Below are 25,562 nucleotides of genomic sequence, written 5' to 3' on the forward strand. Positions count from 1 at the left end.
TCTGTGTTTGTTATTCAGACTTCCTGTGTGTTTTTGAAATTGCTACAGCAGGTGTAACAGATCTTAAACACAGCAAATTAAATATTTGTTTCCAATCTTTAACAATGTGTTTTTTGTAGAGAGGCTATAAATGGTCATTATATTTCCAGCATCACTATAGTGGGGTGGCCGGGAGGAACCATAATGTCATTATGATCCTTGTGTCACACAAAAGGATCTTATAAACAAAGCTATTTATACCTTAGTGTTTCCATGTGAATGTCTATGCAAAATCAAGATGAATGTGCAGTTGAAACAGACATTGGTTGACTATAGTATCAGTATGACATCCTGCACTTTATCTTTCACTGTGCCCTGTTGTCTTATAATGTTGTATCATTAGTTTCCCTGACAGTGATTTAGCATTCAGCCTCCTACCCCATTGACCTGTGCTGTGTTTAAATGTAACCTTCTTTTAGCCCTGGCCATCATTTGTCACTTCTGAGCTGTCAAATACACATAAATTGGACACAACCTGCCGTGGCCGGTGACAGCAAGACACAGAGGGGCTGCAAAACAGAAGCAGGGCAATCAGCTGCATCTATTACATTTACATGGTCTGGGAAGGTTAGCAAGTTGTTCCTGAAAGATTACCACCTCTAATTTCTTTGGGGAGGATGGGACCTTGGTTCTGCTGCCAAGCCTGCTTTTCAGGTCAGGGCCCCCTGAATGTTAACTAAGACCCAGGAGCAGGTCAAACAGGCAGGCCAAGGGACTGGAGGAAACCCTGCGCCCTGCTCTTACACTGGCGGCCAGCAAGTCGTGCAGAAAGTCGCCATCCATCTTTGGCACGATGCTAATGATCCATTGTGGGAGAGGTCTGTGGTTTGGAAAGCTATCCAGGTAGTTCTCCACTGGTGCCTCCCCGCTGATAAGTGCAACACCAACTCTGAAATCTCTGCCAGCAAAAAAAAGACAGGCTCACTTAACAAAAATTCTCTAGTATTTCTTCAATAGGAGGCAGAAGTGTTTGATGTCCTCACAACTGCTCGTCAACCCTCTGGTTGTCTTCTTTAAGCTATACTGCAAGAAATTTTCATGTGGCGCCACAAAGAGCCCCTTCTGCTTTCACTTTTTTTAAACTTTTACTTTGATCTAAATTATTAAACAGTTTCAAGTCTATTTCAAACTGCGATGAGCACTGCAACTATTGCAGCCCCAACAAGTCCTTCTGTAACTGTTGTAGCCCTAGGCCTAGATCATGCTTTGAATGCCACTCAGTGTCTTCTCTATGTTGTAGCCTTAGACTGAGTGAAACAGATAAGCAGAAAATATGTAATTAAGTTCGACTTTGAGATGATTGCAAATATTACTTTACATGCATATATGTGAAATCAAACAGTCACAGAAGAGTTATACATTATATGTGGACATAAACAGCTCCCTCATATGTATACATGCATTATAAGAAAATTAAAATTATGTATTCATTAAAGTAGAATGAACTCTAACTACATTCAGTAAATTTAACATCTGCAGGAAATTCAAACTCTGTTTAAAATCCTATTAATTTTTTTCCACTACAGTGCGGACATATAGTATTTACATAATAAACATTGCCCAATATATACTGTCAAAAAGACCCTCATAATACAAATCTATATTATAACAATACAAACATTAATAAACACCTATGTTTGCATAATAAACAGTACACGTCACAACACCCACCTTTAATAAACAGGTCATAATAAACACCTATATGGACATAATGTAAGCTTACACCTTGTAGTAAACGTGCACATGTAGATATATTTGTTAGTACTGTCAGGTCCCGCAACACTTTTAGATTATATCCTTTATGTTTGGTGAGGAAAATATAATATCATTTATCATGGCCATATATCATTAGAAATAAAAAGGTAAAGAAGACAATACACTATCATATTCTTGAGCAATGTGCTTCATGTCATTTTATCTAATTTGGTTTACAATGAAATGGCCAATTAAAAATAACTGCATTACTTTGTTAATAAAGCACAAGACTGACTCGGGGGAACATTTCATTGGCAGTTAATTATGCAGTCTGGTATTCTCAGATGTTCTGAGCAAATGTACAGTGAGACTATAAAGCTGTTATTGTGCTCTGCTTCCATTTCATATTTGCATAACAGAAAGAGCACCATGTGTTTTGCTGCTGCCACCACATGCAACGGCTCAGCATGTTTAGAAAAACGCTGGTGTTATTTCTATCAGTGGAGAAGCATTAGCAGAGCGTCATACCTCACTGGATTCAGTTCCTGTGACATAAGGTGGTAATCCCTGTTGTTTGATTTTCAAAACATGAGTATAATCATATATTTATGTTGTTGATGCTCTGTAATCCACAAGTACACTTACACAATTCACTGAGGAATTTAAGTCCACTATGTATACAAGCTACTTAATGTCTAAATGTATAAATAAATGTGCAGGAATAAAATACATACAAGTTATGGTGCATCTACATCTAAATTTCTACAGTCTATGAACTGAACTGAATTCTTTAATGCTTTTACTCAGTGAGTTGTGCAGTGATGCTTTCTGTGTTCATGTCTTTCTGAGGTAAATGATGCTTGAACAGCAGGGAGATCGCTCACTGTTAACCATATGGTTTTGTGCAAAAGGTCACCAATGTTTCTGAGGGTTAATATCAAACGCCCAAACATAGACAAGAGGGACTTATGCATATTAATGACAGTCTATATTCCCTTGTGCAAAGAAGGCACAGCAAGGTGCCAAATAATTCTTTTTTTAAGACAACTGGAGTGTTTTTACTACAGTTTGAATATCTATATGAAACACGATTAATAAATGAGTACTTTTATCACAGTCTGTTATAATTACCTGACTAATATGATGATTTTAAAAAAAATAGGCTAATGTGAAAAAAAGTCTTACGGCAACAATAAGAAAGGATTTTTGTTTCACTTCTCTTGCAGTATGTCAGTTATTAAACCGTGTCACATTACACTGGGATGAACTGAACTCACTCATAAAGTTTAAATATATAAACTTCACAAAGAGTTACATTAATAAGTGATTTTTCTCCTAGGTATGATTTTTCCACTTTCTTTTGTCGACATTTCTCTTTACATTGACAGTGAGAGCGAGATCAGCCTCCCCTCAGCCATAATAAGAAATATTGGCTTTTAACAGCCACATTAAAGCATATGGATGCTCAAGGCCATTCCAATATTGTGTAAAAGCCTGAAGGGATTGATACAGTGTTGTTTCCCACAAATCTGCAATGCGCACCAAAACAACTATCACTTTATGTGAGAATTAGCAAATAGTTATCATTTCTATGGCATAAAAGGGTCCACGCCAACATGCACTGAAATAATAAAATATTGAAACGTCTATGAAACATAAATGTGAATTCTTGCTACATCTGTCTCTTGGTAATTGAGTTGCTACCAAGAATGTTAGTACTCTGGAGAATAATTTGTCAGTGCAAAACATCGAATGGACCAATTTATTGGTTGCTGCAGGCTGTAGAGTTCCAACAGTCTTTGATCAACCTTTTTAGGTCAGTATCTCTCGAAATACAGAGAGGAGAATTACATAGCAGAGAAAATATTTCATCTTTTTTAAAAGACAAGGAAAAGTATTTTTGTAGTTACACTGTGGCTGTAATGGTGAATAAATTCTTTAGAAGGCTTGAAGCCAGAGTGGGAAAACAGCAGCTTTTGTGCACAATATTTATTGTTTTGTGTGGATGGTAACTTAAACATTTATCATAAAAAAAGTGACAGAAAGAGTAATTATAAGTTTTGCTTTTACTCATCACTCACTGAATGGAAGACATGTGTGCTGACAGTTACCGGTAGGCTTTTCTGACAACACTAAATTAAAAAGGTGGCTTCAAAGAGTTTTGTGTTGGTTGAAAGGTTGATCAGTCTTTGATTTTGAATTATTATTGGCATTCTAACAATGGATGTACAAAACAGAGGTTGTTTGATAGCTCAGTCAAATGTCAAAATGCAGTTTTGCCTCAAAAATACAACAACTCTTTACAGTTATACAGTATGCAAGTCTTTTCCTTAGTGAACCTCATATCAAGGCAAATTCACTGTTACAGTATCAATAGTACTGTGCCTTAATGCATATGAGAAGAAACAAACAATCTTTTGAATCTGAAAAATTATAGTTATGTTGCATGTCTTCATTTTTAATAGGACAGTAAAATGATTTAGCGACAGCAAAAGTTGTGCTTATCATAAGATATCATTCACACTGTCGTGAAAAATCAGAGTTTCAGTTCATGTTGTAATTCCATTTTAATAGACAGATTATAAACAGACCCCCTTTAAATGTCATTATCAATTTCTCTTTGGACAGTGATGTCTAAAAATGCAAACTGACCAATGCATCATTATAACCAGAGTGACAGTAATGTGAAAACATAAAAGGTAATTGCACATATTGGTAGCCCAAAATACAAACAGAGGTAACTGTCTGAATACTGAAGACTGAGAAATTGGGAAATCATGTGCCCATATTCAATGTCTACAGTGTCCAAGTTCAGACTAGTACTTTTACATCTCCTAATAATTTGTTAATATTACTTACCTGACATCAGTGCACTGCACACACCTTAGACTTACATTTCTTCTTTGTGTAAAAAAAAAAAAAATTCTTCTGCAACTCAATAAAATGCTTATTTATTTGTCTTTTTGTTAGTCAATTCCACAATCTCTCTGACCACCCAAGAACCTGTGCTGTTTCTCCATAACAACCCTTGATGAGTATAAAGACTGTTTACTATTTGTAAAGACCCTGCTTTAGCACCAGGCACCCTGGGCCTTGTTACCATAGAGACAGACAACAAACCCTATAGTGACTGTTTTAAGCCATTTTCCTTGTTTAGCTGCATTGTAACATTTCACAGTAACAACTGACTGCTGGCTAAATCCAACTATGTTGGGAGTTTCTAACATAATTCTGATACAAATAGTAAGACAATGTATTCTCTAAAAATCTAACATATTTATTACAGTAGACATGTGACATATTGTATTGTAATAAAACAAGATAACATCTGGCTTTTCTCTTATCATGCACTAAAAATGGCCAAAGAGTCAATGCTGATCAACACCATATCCCATTCATTATACCTGTGAATGGTCCCTTGGTCACATGGCTGGAAACTGCAGTTATGCTATAAGGAAAAGTCAAGTGGTACATTCAAAAACGCTGAATTGCTTTAATTAATTTGGGGATGGTACTGGAAAGACTAGACTTAGCTAGTGGAAGCTTATTCTCCTGTGTCCCTTCAGAAATGCTGTCTCAACACTGCCAGGCCATTGCTTTGTTTGACTGTGCCCACATGAATCTAAATGTACAGTATCTTTGCTTTATTATGTTTATTTTCTCCATTGGTTTTCAAAGAAATTTACAGAGATGCTTGCTGTTACAACATAAAAGAGATGCTGGTGTCTTGGTGCAAATCAACAAAAAATATTAAGTGATACAGCAACAAATACCTTATGTTTCAACCACTATCAAAACATAATCACAGAGCAAATATCTGATTCACATTTCATTTTTAACATAACCATAATGGAAAAAAGTCAGAATCATCAGCAGAGGACAGACATATAAACTAAAACATGTTTGCTCGGAAGATATCCACACTCCATAACAGTGAGGTCATATTATTCATTTCTACTCAAAACATTTCAACGAGGCCCTCAAGATAAGACATCAGGTTGTACAGCGCGCTACATCATTAGCTCCCACATGTACAACGTCTCAGAGGACCTTTAATTTGAGTAGGAAAAGTCTGTTCCTTCGCTATGAGGTTAAAGTGTGGGTGACAAGTGAAGAAAATCACAGCAGAATGCATTAATTAGGTAGACCTAAAAGCATATTTATCAAAGGCTAAGTCATATGGGAATTATCTTAGAAAGGATCTCATAAGGACAGGACAGGTTAATAGAATAAAAAGCCTTGAATAGAATGTGTGCTTATACATAAAATATCAACCTGATCTCACATGTAAACGAATCATTAGGATGTAACGATTAAATGTTATGGCAAGCGGATCCTTAACAATTGAAATGACCTTCATGTGGTTTGACAGTGACAATTGGCTTCTTATGTTCACTCTGATTAAAATGTCAAAGCCTCTGACTTAATTCATCTCGGCATTTGAAAGATTCCACATGAAACGGACCAATATTTGCTCAAAGTGAAAAGACATGATTACATGAAGTCGAACATGCTGAGATAAAAAAAAAAAAAAAAAAATTCATGAACTCCCTTAATCACAAAACAGCACACCGGCCCACAGAGGAAATAAACAGCCCGTGATTCTGACTGAATCATCTAAATGGTGTCAATCACAAGTGAATATGGAGGGGCTCCCGTCCCGCCTGGTGATGACTGATGGCCCTTCAGTGGCGATGGAGACAGACGGAGCTGATTGAGAGAGCTTATCTTTATGGTGGAGCCATGGAATTGTTAACAGGATGTGATGGCTTGCGTCCGCTGAGTTGAGCTGGGAAATAAAGCTGTTGGGCTCGGGCTGCCTTCCCATCATTCACAGAGGTAATGATCTCTGTCTGGCTCAGAGGTAAGTAATAGTCTGCCCACAGGTTAGTGAGGGCATGACACAGCGAAGTTGAACTTGGACAGACGAACGCAGGTCAGTACACTGTTACATTTTTAATGCATTTAATAGGCAATTTAATAAAGATTGGAATATATTGTAAAACCTAAGGTTCATGAAGTTTAAGTAAAAGATGACTGGCACTAGATTTCGAGCCATAGCCAGTTTTAGATTTTTCCTTATGATCCAATAATAATGTAGAGTAGCTGTGGAGGAAGATGACTGCAAAACTAAAATACAGCCCCTAAAAAGTCACACAAAGAGGTGTTCATGAGCAAGGTTATTCATTATGACCACATACTGTAAATGATGATGGAAATTAATGGATTGGAAGGCAAGAGCATGTTGAGAGGAAGCAGTCAAATATCCAGCTTCACTCAATTATCTTTAGCAGGATAATTAATCAATTCAGTATGCACATCCAAGTCTCAGAGGCGTCTTTGAGATAATTGTTCTCATTGACTTGAATAATTATTTGTTTGCTGATTTAATTATTTTCGCATTTGGAAAACAAATGAACGTGTGCTGGTACATACTACAGTTTGGTTTTTTTTCTCTTTTGATGTCAGTAGGTGAAATTCACAAAATGTGCTGTAGATGCAAGTACCACACTGAAACACTGATGTTATGATAAATCCTAACGCAGAATGTCTCTTGAGAAATTAACTGCAACCCTATTCACAATATGTGTTTTTTAAGAACCTTAACCTCAACTTGAGGAAGGTCAATAAAACATGAATTGTTTCTGCCTCGTGGCATCAATACAGACTAGCTACACTGAATCAAAGGCTAATATTTCTCAGCTATGAGGTCAGCCCTGGGTTACAGACACTATGTCCCTATATAATGACTGGCGTGTTGAAAACAATCGTCTGAGTCCTGAGTTCACACCATTATGAGTATGAATGAGACCTTATGGAGCAACTACTGCAGCAAATAGCACAAATTACGAGGGCCACTTTAATGGCACTCACTACTATTTATCATGCTGTTTTAAATGTTTTGCTCATTTGTTTCCATTAAATATTTCATCTTCCCTTAAATATTCATTTAACTTCGTCTTTAAATTTTTTACCAGTCTCTTTGCTGTTGCTATCTTCTTGCCTCCCTTTTAGGCTTTGCAATCATAAATAATTATTCATCTACACCCAGAAAGAGATTGCATAAAACATGCACATGAATCCTTTTTGTCTTTTCTCATTAGTGATATACTTCGAGTTGCCTAAATACTTCCCGCTACCCCACTTATGGAAATTGGTTGGAGAACCTTCCTAATGATTCTGCTTCACAAATAGGTTACAGCTTCCATCTCTGATCTCAACGTTCATCCCTCCTTTCATCATGAAAGGAGGGGTCTGCTACAGCATCTGCATTGAGATCTGGAGTTCTTGTGTTATTTTTAAAAAAAGAAGGAATTGGATACATCCTGCATCTGACAATGTCACTTTGTTTTTTATTTTTTAAACCAATTGGTATAGTGGACCTACATGAACAACAATAGCTGCTTGCTGCTACTTAATTGTGCACTGAGGAGAGAGGTTTACAGTAATGAACAATGCAGCACAAACACTACAGCATTGCTCTTTCACAAAGACGACTTTCAATCTACTTCTTCTTGCTTCACAATATCTTATACTGGTAGCAATTTTGCTAAAAATCTTCCTTATCATCATTTATCATAATTTGCATTTTCCCACACGATTTCAGGATTAACTTTTAAAAATAAAATAAAGGACTATTTTCTTTGAAATTTTGGGTATTAATGAAGTGAATTTACAAGCAGTATTCATGATGAATTCTTCTATCTGTGTTATGTGTGTTAATCCTCAATAGATTTATCTTGGATAAACAGGAAACATTTGTCTTAATTTGTTAGATAATTGCAACATGACTCATTAGCAAACAGCACCACGGTGGAAGGTGGAAGAAGAAACTCTCAATTTGACTGGATTATCCTTTTGTGATGAGGCCTAATGATCCAACAGAGTAAATAGCAATGTGTTAATTAGAAATTACACTGAATGATCCGCTGCACACAGAGGAGGTATTAACCAGGCGGCATCATTATATTAGATCTATAGCTGTCTTTCTTCCTTTTTTTTTTCTTTTTTTTTTTTTTTTACCATGATGTCTGAGTAAAATGGCAATTACAAGTATCCCCAAAAGAGAACTTATGGAGCATTTGTTACAGTTGACTCCCTTCTGTTTGGAAGTCAGTGTTGCTGATTGAGCTTAAATATAGTCTGACACTCTCTCCTCTGTCCAGAAATATTAATTGATAAGGCCACACCTGAAGGGTGATTCCAACGGTATTAATTTGAGAGTATCACAATAAAATAAGATAAATGTAATCATTACTGAATTATAAAACAGTATGTAAATGCTAAATTCAGATAAATAAGGGTTCAATCTGTAAATTTAGGTTAGAAACTGTTTTTTAATGTAATTGGCCAAATTATTCTCATTACATCTCACGCTTTGGTCCAGTTTGCTCTTCTCAAGGGTTTGAGTTGTGGCAGATTTTTACCAACAGGGCATCCTTTAGACTGTAGTGTTTAAGTGAGTATCTGCCTCCACCTAGTGGCAAAGATTCACCACTGACAAGACTTATTGAAGTGACTAGCTGTTTCAAAATCAGATTCAGATCTTATTGTAAAAAAAAGTATAATTAACCACAAGTTATTTGTATTAGATGTAATAAAACAAATACAAAATAAGTATTCAGATATATTATATGTCACAAGTTAAAGTCCTACATTCAAATTTCTTTTTAAGTAGAATTATAGAGGTATGAGAAAAAGTAAAAATACTTGCTATGTGTTATTATATGTTCTGTATAACTTGATTACAATAACTGATTCATTAAATGTAAGCAGCAAATCAATGTTGAAACTCGACATAGTGGTGCTAATTTTCACAACTTTATATATTGGGTTGTTAAGTCAATAACAATGGATCATATCTTGAAAAGAGATCAGACGTTTTATGATCTGTGAAGTAACTTACTGTACCGTAATGTACAATAGCCCACTTCTCTCTGAAATGAAGTATAAAATAGCACAAAATGAAAATAGCCTATGTCAGTCACATAAGTAGCCTACCTATAAATTATATTTCTTGAGTAATGTAATTACTCTCCACCACGGTAACAGACTTATTAATACAACTTATGCACAACCGAATTTTCCGATAATTATGTTGAATCACAATGTTTCACAAATATTTAAAGACTGAAATTGAACTTTTAGCGAGACCCGATGCAAAGCTAACGCATTGCTGTCTATAAACTCGTAGGTAAATAAATGAGTAAAATGAGTAAAACTCGAAAATGCACATTTTCACGATCAGGAGAGAGCAGTGAAACCATAGACGGTCAGTGAAACCTTGCTGGGGAAGTGACACCTCACGGAAGAATCAAGGCAGGGGCGCCAGATTTGTTCATTTTCCATGGAACAGTCAAACACAGGATACTGATCATCATACCATATATGAAGCACTATTCAAGTCTCTAACTCTAGTTATTTAAATTATTTTCAATTTTGAATTGTAAGTTAGTGAATTTTGGACTTGGAGAACAATGCATTTCATCATCTTTGTTTTGATCGTATAAACTTTTGTGGCATTATAAAGTGACAGGCCTATTTCATTAGAAATCAAATAAGTAATTACACAGCAAGAAGACATAGTGAAAAACATTATTTTCATAAGTTGAAAAACAATCCGCCACATTAACATGTATTGTAGCTGAATGTGTTTTTAGTATGTTTTATGCTTGACATATGGAGGTAGAAGTAGCCTACTGACAGGAAACACAACTGGCAACTCCACAGTATGTTTGCTACCGCTGGCTCCCTGGAAAAAAGGGTCGTGTCTAGATGGTTACCCTAGATTTGCCATCGCGAGATTTGTACGCGTTGTTTCTTCATTGTGCGCGCTGTACAAAATAATTATTTGTTCTGATGTGACAACACTGTGGTTGAGGTCTGGTTGGGTTTAGGTGCAAAAACCACTTGGTGATGGTTAGGGAAAGATCATGGTTTGGGTTAAAATGACCACTCTCGCGAGATCTTTCGCGAATCTAGGGTTACCATGTAGACACGACCCTGGAAAGGAACAGAGCGCTTCTCACTTACCGTAGTTAGTTACCGTTGTTAGCAAATTAGTCTTTTGTCGCCGCTTGGCTGAGACCCGGTTAGTTAAATCAGCTGGTACTGATTTTATACTTAACATTGATCCAGAACAGTTGTCCTAATGTTGTGTCGCAGTTGACAACTGACTTTTATGGATTATAACCGGCGTTTACTGGACAACATGTCTGTTGCTTTGGCTAAGTTACGTTAGCGAACTGTAGGTAGCTACAAGCTAGCGTGAGCAACGTCTGTTACGTTTGCAGGAGAGCATTCTGACTTGGGAGGAAGGAAGGAAGGAAACTGATCAGTAGGATCACTGCGCACCGCAGCTAATGCAAAGCTAGCATTGTTTTTGGACTCCTGAATTCACCCTGTGACGCATTTAGGGAAGGTGACTATTTCTGCACCCTGTGCGACATTTAACACTATTTGGTTAATAAGATATGCAGTTAGTTGTCAAAGCTGTTAACAATAACAACAGCAGTCGTCTTAGGTAGCTGTAGAGCGGACGAGAGCTAGCACGCTAAACACAAACTTCTAAAGAAGTTGTGAAAGTCTGATGCAGCTATCTGAGTGACTTTGTTAACTTGAAAACCGGTGTTTCAAACGTCTCGTTGTCGGACCCTTTTTCACTCTGAGCGACAGGAGAAAACTCATGGCATCGGATGTGATTGAGAGTGAAGCGGTGCTGAAGGGTGTAAGTGATATGAATTTGAACAATAGCAGCCCAGATTTTGTCACACCCAGGCGGACTCATGAGGAGTTGGGAAACAGACATACGTCTAGTCCCTCGTCCTCTGGAGTGTCGGGAGAAGGTGATGAGGAGGAATTAGACGATTTACAAAATAGCACAGCTTCTACAGTGGAAAATGGCGAAGAGGCACTCCAGGAGAGTCTAACCAAAACAAGAGGTACGCCACAGGAAAGGACAACTCCAGACAATGAGCAGAAACAGCCGGGAGCAAGAAGCTCTACCCCAGTCAACCTTCCCCAGCCAAGCTCACCACCTGGACCCAGTGGAAGGTCTGTATATCCCCCTTTTTATGTTTGACAGTCTGACAGACCAGTGATTCTTTCTCAAGTAGAATTGCAAATACAAGTCCTTATTGCTATTGTTTGCTGTGTTCAGCTCCTCAAAAGAAACACAACTGTTTGACCCAGTTGTGAAAATTAAAGTTCCCCACACTGCCTTTCAAACATAATCTTTTATAGCCTGTGTTCAGCAAGTTTACAGATGTTTTTTTTTTCCTAAATCAGTGATTAGCCTACAAACAAGCATTAATACCAAAAGAAGAGGACATATCCTTTTCAAACCTTTTGGCATTCCCCTATTTTAGCAAGCTAGACAGAGGCGGGTGTAAAATCTCTTTCCTGAGTATATAGTGGGTGGACACAATAACAGAATCAGTCAGATTTATTGCAAAGCAAGTTTTCACATGCAAGGAATTTGTCTTGGTGTAGTTGTGCACAAAAGTCAAAACATTGAAGGTAAGAGAAAAAACAAGTATAACTACCACAAAAGACAGTTGGTGTAAATATATAGAAATTTTACACTGTGCTAGATGTGATGAGTTCACAGATGTGCAATATAAGATTATAGATTTCACATCAATATGACATGTAGTAACTAAGAGCGGGATAGAGTCCATGTCAGTGGGGTCCCGGGCCTTGTTGATGAGGCCAGCAAACTGTTCTTGTGGTTAGAGGTTTTGGTCAAGATAGACTGCAGCCTCTTGCCGGAGGGGAGTGTTCGGAAAAGTTTATGTCCGGAGTGGGAGGGTCGGCCATGATCTTCCCTGCTCGCCTCAGTGTGCTGGAGGCGTGCAGGTCCTGGAGGGACGGCAGGTTGCAGGTCACCCTCTCAGCAGAGGGAATAATATGCTGCAGTCTGCCCTTGTCCTTGGCAGTTGCAGCAGTGTACCAGATAGTGATGGAGGAGGTGAGGATGGACTCAATGATGGAGGTGTTGAAATGCACCATCATTGGCTTTGGCAGGTTGAACTTCTTCAGCTGTTGCAGGAAGTACATATTCTGCTGTGCCTTCTTGGTGAGGGAGCTGATGTTCTGCTCCCACTTGAGGTCCTGGGTGATGATGGTTCCCAGGAAGCAGAGGGACTCCACTGTGTCGAGTGGGGCGATCAATGGGAGTGGGTGGGGCTGGATTCTCTCTGTTATTTTGTCTATCTGCAGACAAAACATAATCAAACAAAATCATATTACATTATGATGCCATCCAGTATAACGTCAAAAACTACCAGTGTTCAATCAACAACTTTCTGGTGCAGTCTAGCTACTTCGGTCCTGGTATTGTGCATGCTTAATCACTGTCACACTGTCATACTGAGACACTTGGAACAGAATAGAGCCATTGTTTATGTTATTAGTAACGCCTGTGCTTTTTCTTCCATTATTAGTCAAAATGTCCGCTGTGGAAAATGCTATATATTATATTGTACTCTATCGTACGGGTGTTCCTGTCATTGTCTCCAGCCCTTGTAGGCAGTAAGCAACCTCTGTGGACAGCTGAGCAACATTACATACACACAGCATCAGAGCATCACTTGGCTGACCTTTGACAGACTTATTAAGAAGAAGTGTAGCAAACGAGTGGATCAGTTATCACCAATATGATTGGAAATCGATATATGAAAATAGTTACACCTGGACAACTGCAGTGGGCGAATTTTTATTTAACCTTTAACAGATGACATTTCAATATATTGTCATTTCTGGGAAATGCTCACATTGCTGTGGTGTGCCTTTGCCCATTTAATCATCATGTACAAGAACCAGCAGTTTTACTGACAGAAGAAACATATATTTCAACTTAGAGAGTGCTTCTCTATCTGACGGAGACAGGTCTGCTTATGCTGTGCCAGGCAAATTGGAGACTTTCTTGCTGTGGGTACAAACCAGCTTGCACTGCATTGCTGTAAAGGAACTAAATATGAGGCGTATATGGTACCCCGTCCTTTTCATCATTAAGGTGTGAGAAATGTTTTTATGCAGGTATTTTGAGCAAGAAGCAGAAATCATGTAACAAAGATATCAACATTAAAGACTTTTTCTGTAAAGACTGATGTTAGAAAAAAATACTATCAGTTAAACATTTTGGTCAACCGATCCAATCTTGTTTTGACGTTTCTTTAAACGGGTTTGTGGCTTGTCTTGAAGGAAGTCTTGCCCTAGAATTGCCTGCATGGTCAGAATCAATAGCCTTAAACCATCTACCATTGATCTGCAGCTTAATTCAGCTCACCACTAAGTGCATTATTATTATTATTATCTTTTCCATTTGACTCTCTAATGCTGATTCCATCTACAATGTTTCTAGGTCTTCATTGCATTTTCAGGAAACCACATTCCTGTAGCACTTCTACCTCTCTGAGTTGGATTGCAAATATAATGTGGGGATTAGCACTATACATAAGCAAGCAGCTAAACTGTTGTGTACCAAATGCCCAGAATGTTTTTGTGTCTGGGAGCCAAAATGCAGTTGTGTATGTGATTAATGCATCAAAGGGAGCTCTGTACAGGAAAGATACAGATACCATGATCTGCATTAGCCAGTAGCCTTATGGTTTATAAACTAAGCCCTTAACACAAGCTTGTAAGCTTTTCAAGAAGCCAGTGATCTGATTATGTGGCCATTTGCAAGCTGAAACTGCTAAGTAGATTCTCGATGCACATGCAGGACTTTGAATTATGTATTAATTAACTCTGCCGCACACTGCATCTGTCTATTACTAATTAGTGTAAGGAAAGTGCCATTGTTGTTCCCTTCTCATATTTAAGTAGTTTACTTGCTGAAGAAAGGCAATAAGTCCATGTCACCTTTGAGCATTGCTGTGTTTGATAGTTAAGAACTACATACTGCGTCGTATAAATAGAAATAAACAGGGTTTTCTCTGACACAGTGTGATGCTGAGGTGATGCGTAACAGGCGGGGTTCACCATGGCACATTAAAAGCTCTTTATTATACAGTATGTATTGGAGGTTTGAGGTTCACCCTAAAAGCGCTAAAGGCCTTTTCCACAGATTTGCTAAGGTGTTTGAAAAATGTCTTTCACACTTTTTATAGTATGTCCAGCTGTGAAGTTGAAATTAAAATTTAATGTTGTAAATAGTGTGTGAATACAAAAAGTTACATGCAACATGTTTCATCTCATGTTGCATTTTGTCATCTGATATTGTGGCTTGTAAACAAAATCTCATCTAATACAAACTGCAAAGTGGGGAATAAGCTATATTCATGTTGGGTGTTACTGAGAAGGTTGTTATTCAACATATTAGCCAGTTCATACCAAGTATTTGACAATGCGTCACACACAATCTCATATCAACAGCTCTTCAAACAGATTAGCCAGTTATACAAATATGTATGTTGATAAAAAATACACATAATCAGGTCAAAGTGTTGAATCAGTTTATGATAATAAGCTCTTAGGACCGCCAACCCTAAAATATTAGAAACCAAGGGAAACAAAAAGTTATTACATCAAATTTTAAATGTTGATCTACAAACTTAAAGAGGTTCAGTGAGACTGTTAGTGGAAGCTGCTGTTTGCCTATCAGAAGAAAGATGTTATCAAGCTTACATGTCAATATGTAAATGATGTGGTCGGACAGTTTTCTGTTTGTGCAACCATTTCCTTTGACTACTTACAAACGAAATCAACTTTTTCTTAAAGAACCTTAATTTTAGATCCCCACTCTTAATTGTACACTCTGTAATCATGTGCATTTTTTGCCGTAAGGCAAGGCAAGTTTATTTATATAGCACCATTCAGACAAAAAGCAATTGAAAGTGCTTTACAGGGGGTTTTATAGAAATACATTGAAAATAAGACATTAAGAAGACATTAAAATTACATTTAAAATACAATAAAACACTAAAGCAAAACCAAGCAGATAAATAAAGATTAAAAAGAAGTCACATATTTAATTTATTGGAAAGCTGCAGCAAACAATAATGTTTCAAGCCCTAATTTAAATGAGCTGACAGTTTGTGCAGACCTCAGGTATTCAGGAAGCTTGTTCCACAGGTGGGGAGCTGTTTTGATCCAGGGAACACTGAGTTCAAACCTGTCCCAGATGACCTGAGGGGTCTGGATGCTTCGTATTGTACAAGTAAATCAGAGATGTGTTTAGGCCCAAGACCATTTAGTGCTTTATAGACAAGTAATAGGATTTTAAAATCTAACTTTTGACACACAGGAAGCCAGTGTAGTGATTTACCGGTGCAATGGGCTCCACTTTTTTGGTGTTAGTGAAGACTCTGGCAGCAGCATTCTGGATGAGCTGCAGCTGTCTGATTGATTTTTTTTTTTTGCTAAGACCTGTGAAGAGACCATTACAATAGTCTAGCCTGCTGAAAACAAATGCATGAACACGTTTTTCTGTATCTTGTTTAGACAGAAATCCTTTCGTTCTTGCTATGTGTCAAAGGTGATAGTTGGCTGATTCTGTAATTGCCTTTATGCGGCTGTTGAAATTCAGGTCCAAGACTACATCAAGATTTCTGGCTTGATTTGTAGATTTTAGTGTCATGGAGTCAATGTGAGCATTGACTTTTAATCTTTCCTCTTTTGGGGCCAAAAACAATTATTTCAGTTGCAGTTCAGTTGTAGAAAATTCTGGCATTAAGTACTTTCCACTTTCCCATGGCTTTTATCTTTTAGTATTTCATCTCCGTCCCTGTTCAAGTCCAGTAATTTTGTAGAGGTTTTAGTCACTGACGTGTTAACCCGAGAACAAAAATTGCTATTGACTCTTGGCAGATCAATAGAACTTCAACATTTCCCCCATAATCCTCTGAGGATTGTACAAGTCACAAGCAACTGTTGACAGTTAAGCAATTATGTGTTTAGATTTTGTTGGTCACGTAATTTCTACTAGCCCTTCTCTGAAACTCAATATATTTATCACACAAGAGGGCCTTTTAGCAATCAGACATCCTTAAACAGAAAAGATAGCATAACCCTTTTTTTTGTTGTTTTTGTTCCTAGCCTGGAGCGCCAAGAATCCGTCGCCACAACAGAAGCCCGCCTAAGGATGGAGGGAGTTGAGCTTAAGGAAGAGTGGCAGGATGAGGACTTTCCACGGTAATGTGTCTATCACTCATAATGTTGTAAATCATGTGTTTGGGTTGTGAAGGTCACGTGTACAGTAGAACTAATGAAGGCATGATCACTGTTTGATTATTAGGCCTCTACCTGAGGAAGAGGAGCTTGACGATGAGCTATTTGCTGGAACCTCTGAAGAAGGGGACCCCGGTAAGGAAAACAAATAAGTATACATTGCTACAGCGACCCAGGAGAGCATTAAAGGATAGGTTCAGAGTTTTTAAAGCATATCTAAAAAACATACTTGCATACCCATTCCCATATCGGTTGCTGTGATAAGGCATACTTTTCTGGTGCAACTTCAATTAAAGAGAAGAGGGACAATATTCATTCTTGTTAACATACAAAAATGAATTGTATGAGGATTTCTTCCAACATTATAGTCTTTTTATGTACAAAATTTTCTCAACTGTTGCTGTGCTGAGTTGCAGTGGAGGGATGTAACACAAATTTTGTATTAAAGAGACAATTTGGAAAATGTCCACTTGATTTGTGCAACTTTAGACTGATGAAGCCTTTGGGGCTGTTCAGATGTTGTGTCTAAAAACATGTACAAAATGCCAGCCGTGCGGCTTTCATTTTTTTATCCAAGGTGCTTGGGAGGTTGCGCCACTGTCGCGCCTGCCGTTACTGAGCAACCAAAACTGCTTGTATCTTTTTGGTTTTCTAACAGTGGTTGGCATCCAGCGTTGGTTGACCTTCCAACTGGATGTTGTGACACCCTTGGATGGAAAGGATGAATCAAGTCCTGTGGAGCTGATTGGTTAATTCTTGTCACATGACCTGTTGTTTTCTTGCTGCATTCAAAAAAGTTGAGATTTTTCCATCTCGGTGTGCTGTGGACACGCAACGGGTGCGCCACAACGAATGTGTGCCGCAACGGCGACGCTTTCGATTTGTGTATGCAAAAAACGCAACATCTGAATGGCCCCTTATATTGGCTTCAGCAGATCTTCAGAAAACAAGCATTGTTGATTTTGTGCTGCATCGCCAACATTAGAGTTGCACTAGGAAGGAATATCCTCACAACATGTGAGTAATTTTTTAGGATAGACTTGAAAGAAATCTGAACTTATTCTTTAAACTGGTCTTACAAACAGTATTACTCTACAACTACTGATGACTCGTCATCTACCCTAGACTATGCAATGAACCACGGCAAGAGGGCGAAGAAAAAGCTTGCAGCTCCGGACATCAGTCTTACACTCGACCGCAGTGAAGGTTCTCTTCTCTCTGATGAGCTGGATGAAAGTACAGAGCTGGATCTAGATGACATAGACACACCTTCAGACAACAGCAATGAGTTTGAATGGGAAGGTAAGGAAGTTTTATAATGTGATGAAATGAATAGTTTCTAGTTTAATAGTTTAATAGTTTTAGTACTTGGATAGTGTCTTTCAAGGCTGTTTGTTCCAGTTATGTTAATACAGAAGATTAAAATGTTTTAGGTTGACTTAATGTGATGAGAGGTGCATTTTATACTTAAAATATGGATGTAGGTGAAATCCACAGTGCTGTGATTTGTCTATGAAAAGACGTAATGCAGGAGCAAGTGTGTTGTCAGACCAGTCTTTTATGTCCTGGTTCTTGGATCGTTTGGCATATTCCTTCCTTGATTTTACAGGTTTGGGTAAGCAGTCAACTCTCTGAAGTGTAGTTAAAATATGCTTTGTTGTGTTTGTGTTTCCACACTGCTGCCTTCCTCTTTTTCACTAAGAAGAATTGTTTCCATTCTCTGCCTGGAAACAGGCCGCAGGCCAGCAACAGGTTTCTCTCTACCTTGTGGTAAGGTCTCGTGGACAGCCCCCCCGATGTTTTTTCTGCCAACCACTGGTCAATCAACCCCTATTGTCCAGATTATTTTCTGTCTTCAGTTGTTTTAACAAATCATGGGGCGTTTCATTTTTCATACCCTTTTCATTTTCATGTTTCTGTGCATGTCATTTTTCCTTTTCCTGAAAATTTCCTGTTTGAGGAAACAATCAGTTGCAAATTTTCTGTTAGGATGTGGTTAATCCATGCAATATTCCTGCAATTAACAAATATTATATTATAGCCATTTTAACTTTTGTGCAGTTTGGTTATTAGATTTTATAAGATATCACACAAGATACAAGATAACAAGAAATGACAATAATAAAAAAAAAGTGTGCCTAATGAACTCAGTTGCAACATTAACATGTGCCACTTAACAGAACAACTAAGATCCACATTACATGACCTTTTTTAAAAATAAAAAATAATCATTCATTTCATAGTAAATGATGAACATATGACCCGTTATTTTTATATCTAAGTATGTATGTGTGAATCATATGTTGCTACAAACAGAAATATATCAGTTTGTTTCATTTGGTACATTTGCTATATGTAAGGAAACATGTTCTCACCACTTCATAAAAGTGTGTTGATGTGATCTGATTTAATTACACTATTTACTTGTTTGTAATCCTGCTTGTTGCATGCTTGATATTTTCCAAAGACACATTATCATTTGAACATTTTGTATAATACTTGCAGGATGTGCAGAATTCTGCATTTTGCACATCCTGTAGCTCTGTATCTTACAAAAGATTCACCTAAAAATGTGGTCACATTAGCCTTCTGTCCGACGAAACTGCCCCTCATGCAGCAAATTGTAAACAGTCTGTAGTGGAAACAGGGTGATGGCACACATTAGAGTAATGACTTCTCCATTTCCTGCCACCCCGCAATTTGCTGAAGATTGCATTGAAAAATTAAATGTTCATCAATTGAAACGGATGTGAGTCGGAGCGAATATAAGTTGGGTGGAAGTGTAATGAATGTGACCGCACCTTAAATCTTCACGGTTTGTCCTCAGGTAATTGAGAAGCAATTCTTCCATATGAATGGTTGTTTGCTTTTTCAGCACATTTATTTGTATGAGAGTTACACCATGACATGACTGGCTCATCCAGTAAATTACAACAGTCACCTTTCTATATGGTTGCAAGATATTTGTAGCAAAGAAAAATGCTTAACCTGAGTGAAAGAGGAATATGAATCAGAGAAGGCATGCAATCCAAATGGAAAAGATGGAAATTAAATGTATGAAAATGTCGACTGATTAAAATGCATGCGATTAAAAAGTTCAGTAATTAATTTTTTTAATGATTTGATCAAAATAGATGTGATTTGATAAAAACCTGGAACCACTCACATGCAGGGGGTGCAGTAACCAATCTGTAAGTTGAAAATGCCTTTTCTCCTTTTTTAGATGATCTCCCAAAGCCAAAAACCACAGAACTACTACAGAAGGGCGTGGAGTCCGTTCAGGAATACTCCGCCTCAGAGGAGAGGGATGAGGGTCGGCGCTGGAGGGTGTTTCGTATCGGAGACCAGGAACACAGAGTGGACATGAAGGCCATCGAACCTTATAAGCGAGTTATCAGCCACGGAGGTCAGTGGCAATACATGTTTATGTTTTAATCAAAGTCAAATGTCATTGTAAATAAAATGGAAATAGCATCTCGATACTGAAACATCTTTTTTTTAACATTTGATAATTCACTGCAGGTTACTATGGAGACGGTTTGAATGCCATCATTGTGTTTGCTGTGTGCTTTATGCCTGAGAGCAATCAACCAAATTACAGATACATCATGGACAATTTATTCAAGTGAGTGTTTATTTGAATTCTTTTGGCCTTGTGAGCAAACATTTCAGAACCGTCGCTAATGGAATTTTCCCCCGTCTCAGGTATGTCATCGGCACACTGGAGCTTTTGGTCGCTGAGAACTATATGATCGTGTATTTGAATGGAGCGACGTCTCGGAAAAAGATGCCAACCGTCGGCTGGCTCAGGAAGTGTTATCAGCAGATTGATAGGAGGTGAGTCTGAGTGGTTTTTTACAACAGCTACAATAGAGGCACACCCCATAATATGAACCCAATCCGAAGACTGTAGGTCAATTTCCAACAGTATCATTATCAGGGATGCGTAATAAAATGGTTGACAACTCCTCTCACTCCTTGTTTACAGATTAAGGAAGAACTTGAAGTCTTTGATAATTGTCCATCCCTCCTGGTTCATTCGCACCCTGCTGGCACTCACAAAACCTTTCATAAGGTAACTTTAATGTTGAGAAAAGTTCATTAGAATAGTAAAGTACTGATCTGCTTGGGTATGTTTTTAGATTCTAACGTTTTGTTCTTCTTTTCACAGCTCAAAATTTAGTCAGAAAATCAAGTATGTGTACAGCTTGACAGACCTTGCAGAACTGGTTCCAATGGAGTATGTGTCCATACCAGAATGTATCAAACAGTAAGTGTGCTCAACTCAAACACACATGCACTTTTCAAGCTCTTTTTAAACAAGAAATAGTTGTAAGTTAATAAGGCTGTAAAGACATTTTTGGGAGTTGGTTCTCTGACCAAATTTACGGTCCTGTGATGAAAATGGTGCCCAAGAACAGAAATACTTGTTTTCTTTCCATATGAGGTGACTCTGGTGATGGCTAATTTTACAAGATATCCCCTCCAGACATGTTTTGAAGACAAAAATACTTTGAATCATAATTTGTGTCTGATATTACTTTGTTAAAAATCAAATTAAAATTACACCTTCTCCTTCTCGGAATCTCTGAATTTGCAAATATCGGTTATTTCAAACTTCTATACAAACATCTGTACACAAGATGTGTCCTACTTCACTACAAGGTCCGTTCTCAGTGTATGTGTGCCAGAGGCTTCAAGCTTCCACATCACACTTATGTAAGTCGCATACTGGACCACGATTGGCTGGTGATGTCACAAAATCCTGGTGGTACGTACTTGTGTTAAACTGAGATTTGAGGTGAGCGCAGAGAAACTTCTCTCCTTCAGCAGGTGAATGTGAAAACATCCCAGTCAAGGAACAAGGAGAAAAATTCTCTGGAGTTTGACTTAAAAAAAAAAAAAATACATGGTTGCTCACCTGAATTGGTAAATAAATAAAATATGACCACATGAGTTTAGGTCACCTTCCATTTCTTCCCTTTTGCAGATTTCATCCGGTCCTCACCAAATTTGGTACAAAGTATAGTTAAACAATCTGTGATTTGCCTGCTGTTTTCCTCTACTCGGCTGCCTATTTGGCATAAACTGTAACGCTTTACAGTTTTGTGCAGATACACTATCAGCTCAACTGATGCTGCAAAATGTGATTTCCTTTTGTCTGTAGGTGGTGCTATAGCCATTTTCTGTTTTTCCTGTGTGACCAGTGTAGACAACATGTCAGTGGTTGTGAGTCTGACTCATTTTGCATTAGTTTATCTCCTTAAAAAGCCCTCATATTCCCAGGCAGGTTTTAAATATCTTCCAAAATCACGTATGATTGTCTGACATATTATGATGGAGAAGAGATCCAGTGTAGACTACAAATATTTAAACACTGTCAATTGTAAAATTATACATTTAGAGGATAGTGTAGCCTTGGTGGTATGCACTAAGTTCTTTAAGTGTCAAAATTACTGAAAAGAATACAATCCGAGTGCATGCTGAGAAATCGCTCATGCTGTATTCTTCTTTGATATGGCTTAACCGGATCCTGTATTCTCGCAGCATTCGAACAGACTTCAGCACAAATACTTATCTTTATAAAAATGTTGTTGCTCTTTTGGATGTTTGGTTGCTGTTGGCTGTGTGTATTTCTCCTTTCCTTAACTCCGTTTCCCTGCCCCCTCTTAAGGTTTGACGACGAAAAAAATAGGAAAAGCCGTAAAAGGTATATGCACTTTCACCCAGGGTCAGTCTCAGCTCACTTTTTTTTTTTTTTTTTTTTTTTTTGCTTTTCACAAAACTAACAAAGAAATGATCCGTTGGCTTTCAGAAATGCACCAATACACCTCATTCTGTCCCACTTTTTTTTTTTTTTTTTTAATTGATTGGATGATCTATTGTTACCTTCTGGCTAAAATCAACAACTTTCTTCCCCGATGTCCCACATTTTCAACTGATTGAGGACGTCCCTGATAAGCAGGCTGATGAGCTATTTGATTGGTTTCTAAAAATAGGTGGTTTGGTGATGTTTAACCAATTTAATCCCATTTCTGAGCCAATTCAGTTAATCTCATAGCTAATTCATGTAAAATTTGTTCTCTATTACCTCAAAACTATATCAGCTATTTGTATGTGGTTTAAAACATACCAGATGCTCTTATAGCTTTGTCATTTATTATATTTATTTTTAGATAGTGTTTCTTCACCGTGATGCTGCTTGTCAAAGAATAGTTATGGGAAAAGTCATTTAATTGCTACTTGTTGATGTGAAAGTGGGGGCATCAAGTAGCATTTACTCCAATGTGTCTTTTTTTAAAAACAGGTTTAGAATGGGGATTGTTTAATATTTGGTAAGTTTGTTCATGTTTTGACCTGAACTGGGTGGAACAAAAAGGAAGTAACTGGACTTAGTCACTTTGGTGTGTGGTTGCACTGTAACCATGTCCTCACATGGTTCCCCACCAGCATGTCCACACACACACACACACACACTCACAGCTCTTTGCATGACTCACTGCATATTTAACTGCCTGCTGATGTTCAGTCATCGCCACAAACCTTTGTTGGCTTTTGTCATGCACACAGAAATGTTCTGCTCATTACAGATAAGTAGTGAGTGTTAAGTTGCTGAGGTTATTCATTTAATTTGCAGATAAGGCGTGGGATGTTTAAACACTGGAAAATTACAGTAACCATGTTATTTTAGAGGGCACATGAGGCTGTAGAAGAGACTAGTATTATTAATAGTATTATTGTGTGTTCTCTTAAGATATGAAACCCTGCCACAGTAAGTTGTACTTCTTTTATTAGATAAATGAGATTTTAAGTTGACTTGCATACTTGCAAGACAAATGCAGCTGTGCTCTACAACCTAAAACATTACCATGGAGTTAAAGCAACATCAACAACAAACAACAACAAAATTGAACAGTTTAAACAGTACTTGATTGTTTACAGGTATGCAAAAAATGCAAAAATTGCACATATTGTACACATAAACTTAATTAGCATGGAGTCTACCACTATTTGCAGTGTCCTGCAGATAACAAAGGCAATCTATGCACTTGCATGGATTTTGGTCATTGGAAATTTTGTTCCATGTTAGTGCATTTGTCTTACAACAACTGATGTTGACTGATGTGTATTATTGTGTGTATGTTTGTAGTAACTAGAGCATGAAGCATATTTTAGTTGTTTAAGGTAGAAATGATAGACAGACCAAATTAGACATTTATTCTGTGAGAAAAGGTCTGGTACATTTAAAAAAAAAAAAAAAAAAAGATCCTGTACGGTGCACTTTGGTAAATACTCTTTCCCTTTGCAGTGGTGTAAAGGTTATGATCACATTCCAGGATGAGATCATATGAAAAGTGTGTTTGTGGGCAGTGTAGTCGCCTGTTATTACTCTGATTATTAGTTAGCCTTGTTAGACGCGATGCCACCGCAGTCACACAGGCGTCTGATGACTGTTGAATTTGTCTGCGCAGAATCGACCAGGACATGCACGGCAAAGTGGAGATCGCAGCTGCTGCTGTTCCAGAGTGACCCTGCTGGCAATGCAAGATCTGGAGGAAGAGAGCGATGAGGAATGTTCAGAACCACAGCCACTCTTGTGTTTATGTTCTGGGCCACATGACTGGAGACTCTTAGTATCAGGAAAGTGCCCTTTTGAAACTATGCTGCCTGTTACATTGTGGAACATCTTGCTGTATTACTGTGTCAAGCAGCTTGATCTTCAGCCTTTTTCCACATGCTGTCTGAAACCTTTTTAATCCTTTTTATTTACTGCCGGTATATCATGTCAAATTTAGCTTATGGTTGTTTCCTAGTTACTGTTGTATCTACACTTTATTTAAGGCACTCTGTTAAAATGGTTGATGCATGTTCTGCTTTAATACATTTAAATATATATTTATATTCAAAAGGTGACAAAGGAGAGAAATTAATATATTTTTATGGTTGCTCTGATTTTAAACTACATTTCAGGTCTCTGACCCACTGAGTGGCATTTCATAGAACAAGTTTTGACCGCACCTTTTTCACTGTTCACTGCTGACGTCTGTTAGAATCCTGCCTGGGGAAAATAAAGTTGTTGGGTCTTTTTTTTTTTTTTTTTTTTTTTTTTATATATTACCCCTCACTTGAATGTGCCCTCAGACTTGTGGAGGGACAACATTTCTGAGAGCAACAATCTGAAACAAATCTGTAGGTCTTAAGATAACATTATTTACTCCAAGTAAAGTCATGGATCCACATCATCGTTTTGTACTTTTTTTATTCCATATAGTTCCACTTTTGCAGTGGTAACAAGATAGAGATGATTATACAGCATCAGTAAATGCCTATGGCAATGTTGTGAGTATGTTAGAAAAGATTCAAATAATAATCACCAAGCCACTGAAGGTAATGTAGTGTGTGTAATGAGTATCCACTAGATGGCAGTACTAATACAGATTTCATTGAAATCATATGAAGGCACAGGAATTACATGACAATATCATTAAAAGGGACAGAATATTATAAGAAATTACATGAGATCCATAGCAAAGTTTTCACAGCAACATTTAAATCCACATATTACATATTACATTCATATTACATGTGAAAATAACATTAACAGGCACATAATTAAGAAAGGACAAGATCTTAACTATTTTTGATAATAAATTAAT

General features: G+C 37.6%; 1 protein-coding gene across 5 annotated transcripts; it reads left to right on the forward strand.

Annotated features, from left to right (window-relative positions):
- Positions 1–10,688: 10,688 nt before the first annotated feature.
- Positions 10,689–25,145, forward strand: bnip2 (BCL2 interacting protein 2). Of its 5 annotated transcripts, none has more exons than XM_067589805.1 (12): positions 10,690–11,787; positions 16,774–16,869; positions 16,973–17,040; positions 18,031–18,207; positions 20,129–20,311; positions 20,428–20,530; positions 20,611–20,742; positions 20,894–20,980; positions 21,077–21,175; positions 22,580–22,636; positions 23,213–23,240; positions 24,378–25,145. In XM_067589805.1, the coding sequence occupies exons 1-11, from the start codon at positions 11,420–11,422 to the stop codon at positions 23,232–23,234; spliced, it is 1,392 nt and encodes a 463-aa protein (XP_067445906.1). In that variant the 5' UTR covers positions 10,690–11,419; the 3' UTR covers positions 23,235–23,240; positions 24,378–25,145. The 5 variants fall into 5 exon arrangements, with proteins under 5 accessions (XP_067445904.1, XP_067445905.1, XP_067445906.1 ...); XM_067589806.1 differs by having other exon boundaries at positions 10,696–11,787; positions 22,580–22,615; XM_067589803.1 differs by lacking the exon at positions 23,213–23,240 and having other exon boundaries at positions 10,689–11,787.
- Positions 25,146–25,562: the final 417 nt, after the last annotated feature.

The sequence above is a fragment of the Thunnus thynnus genome, chromosome 5, assembly GCF_963924715.1.
Source record: "Thunnus thynnus chromosome 5, fThuThy2.1, whole genome shotgun sequence".
Classification (NCBI taxonomy): Eukaryota; Metazoa; Chordata; class Actinopteri; order Scombriformes; family Scombridae; genus Thunnus; species Thunnus thynnus.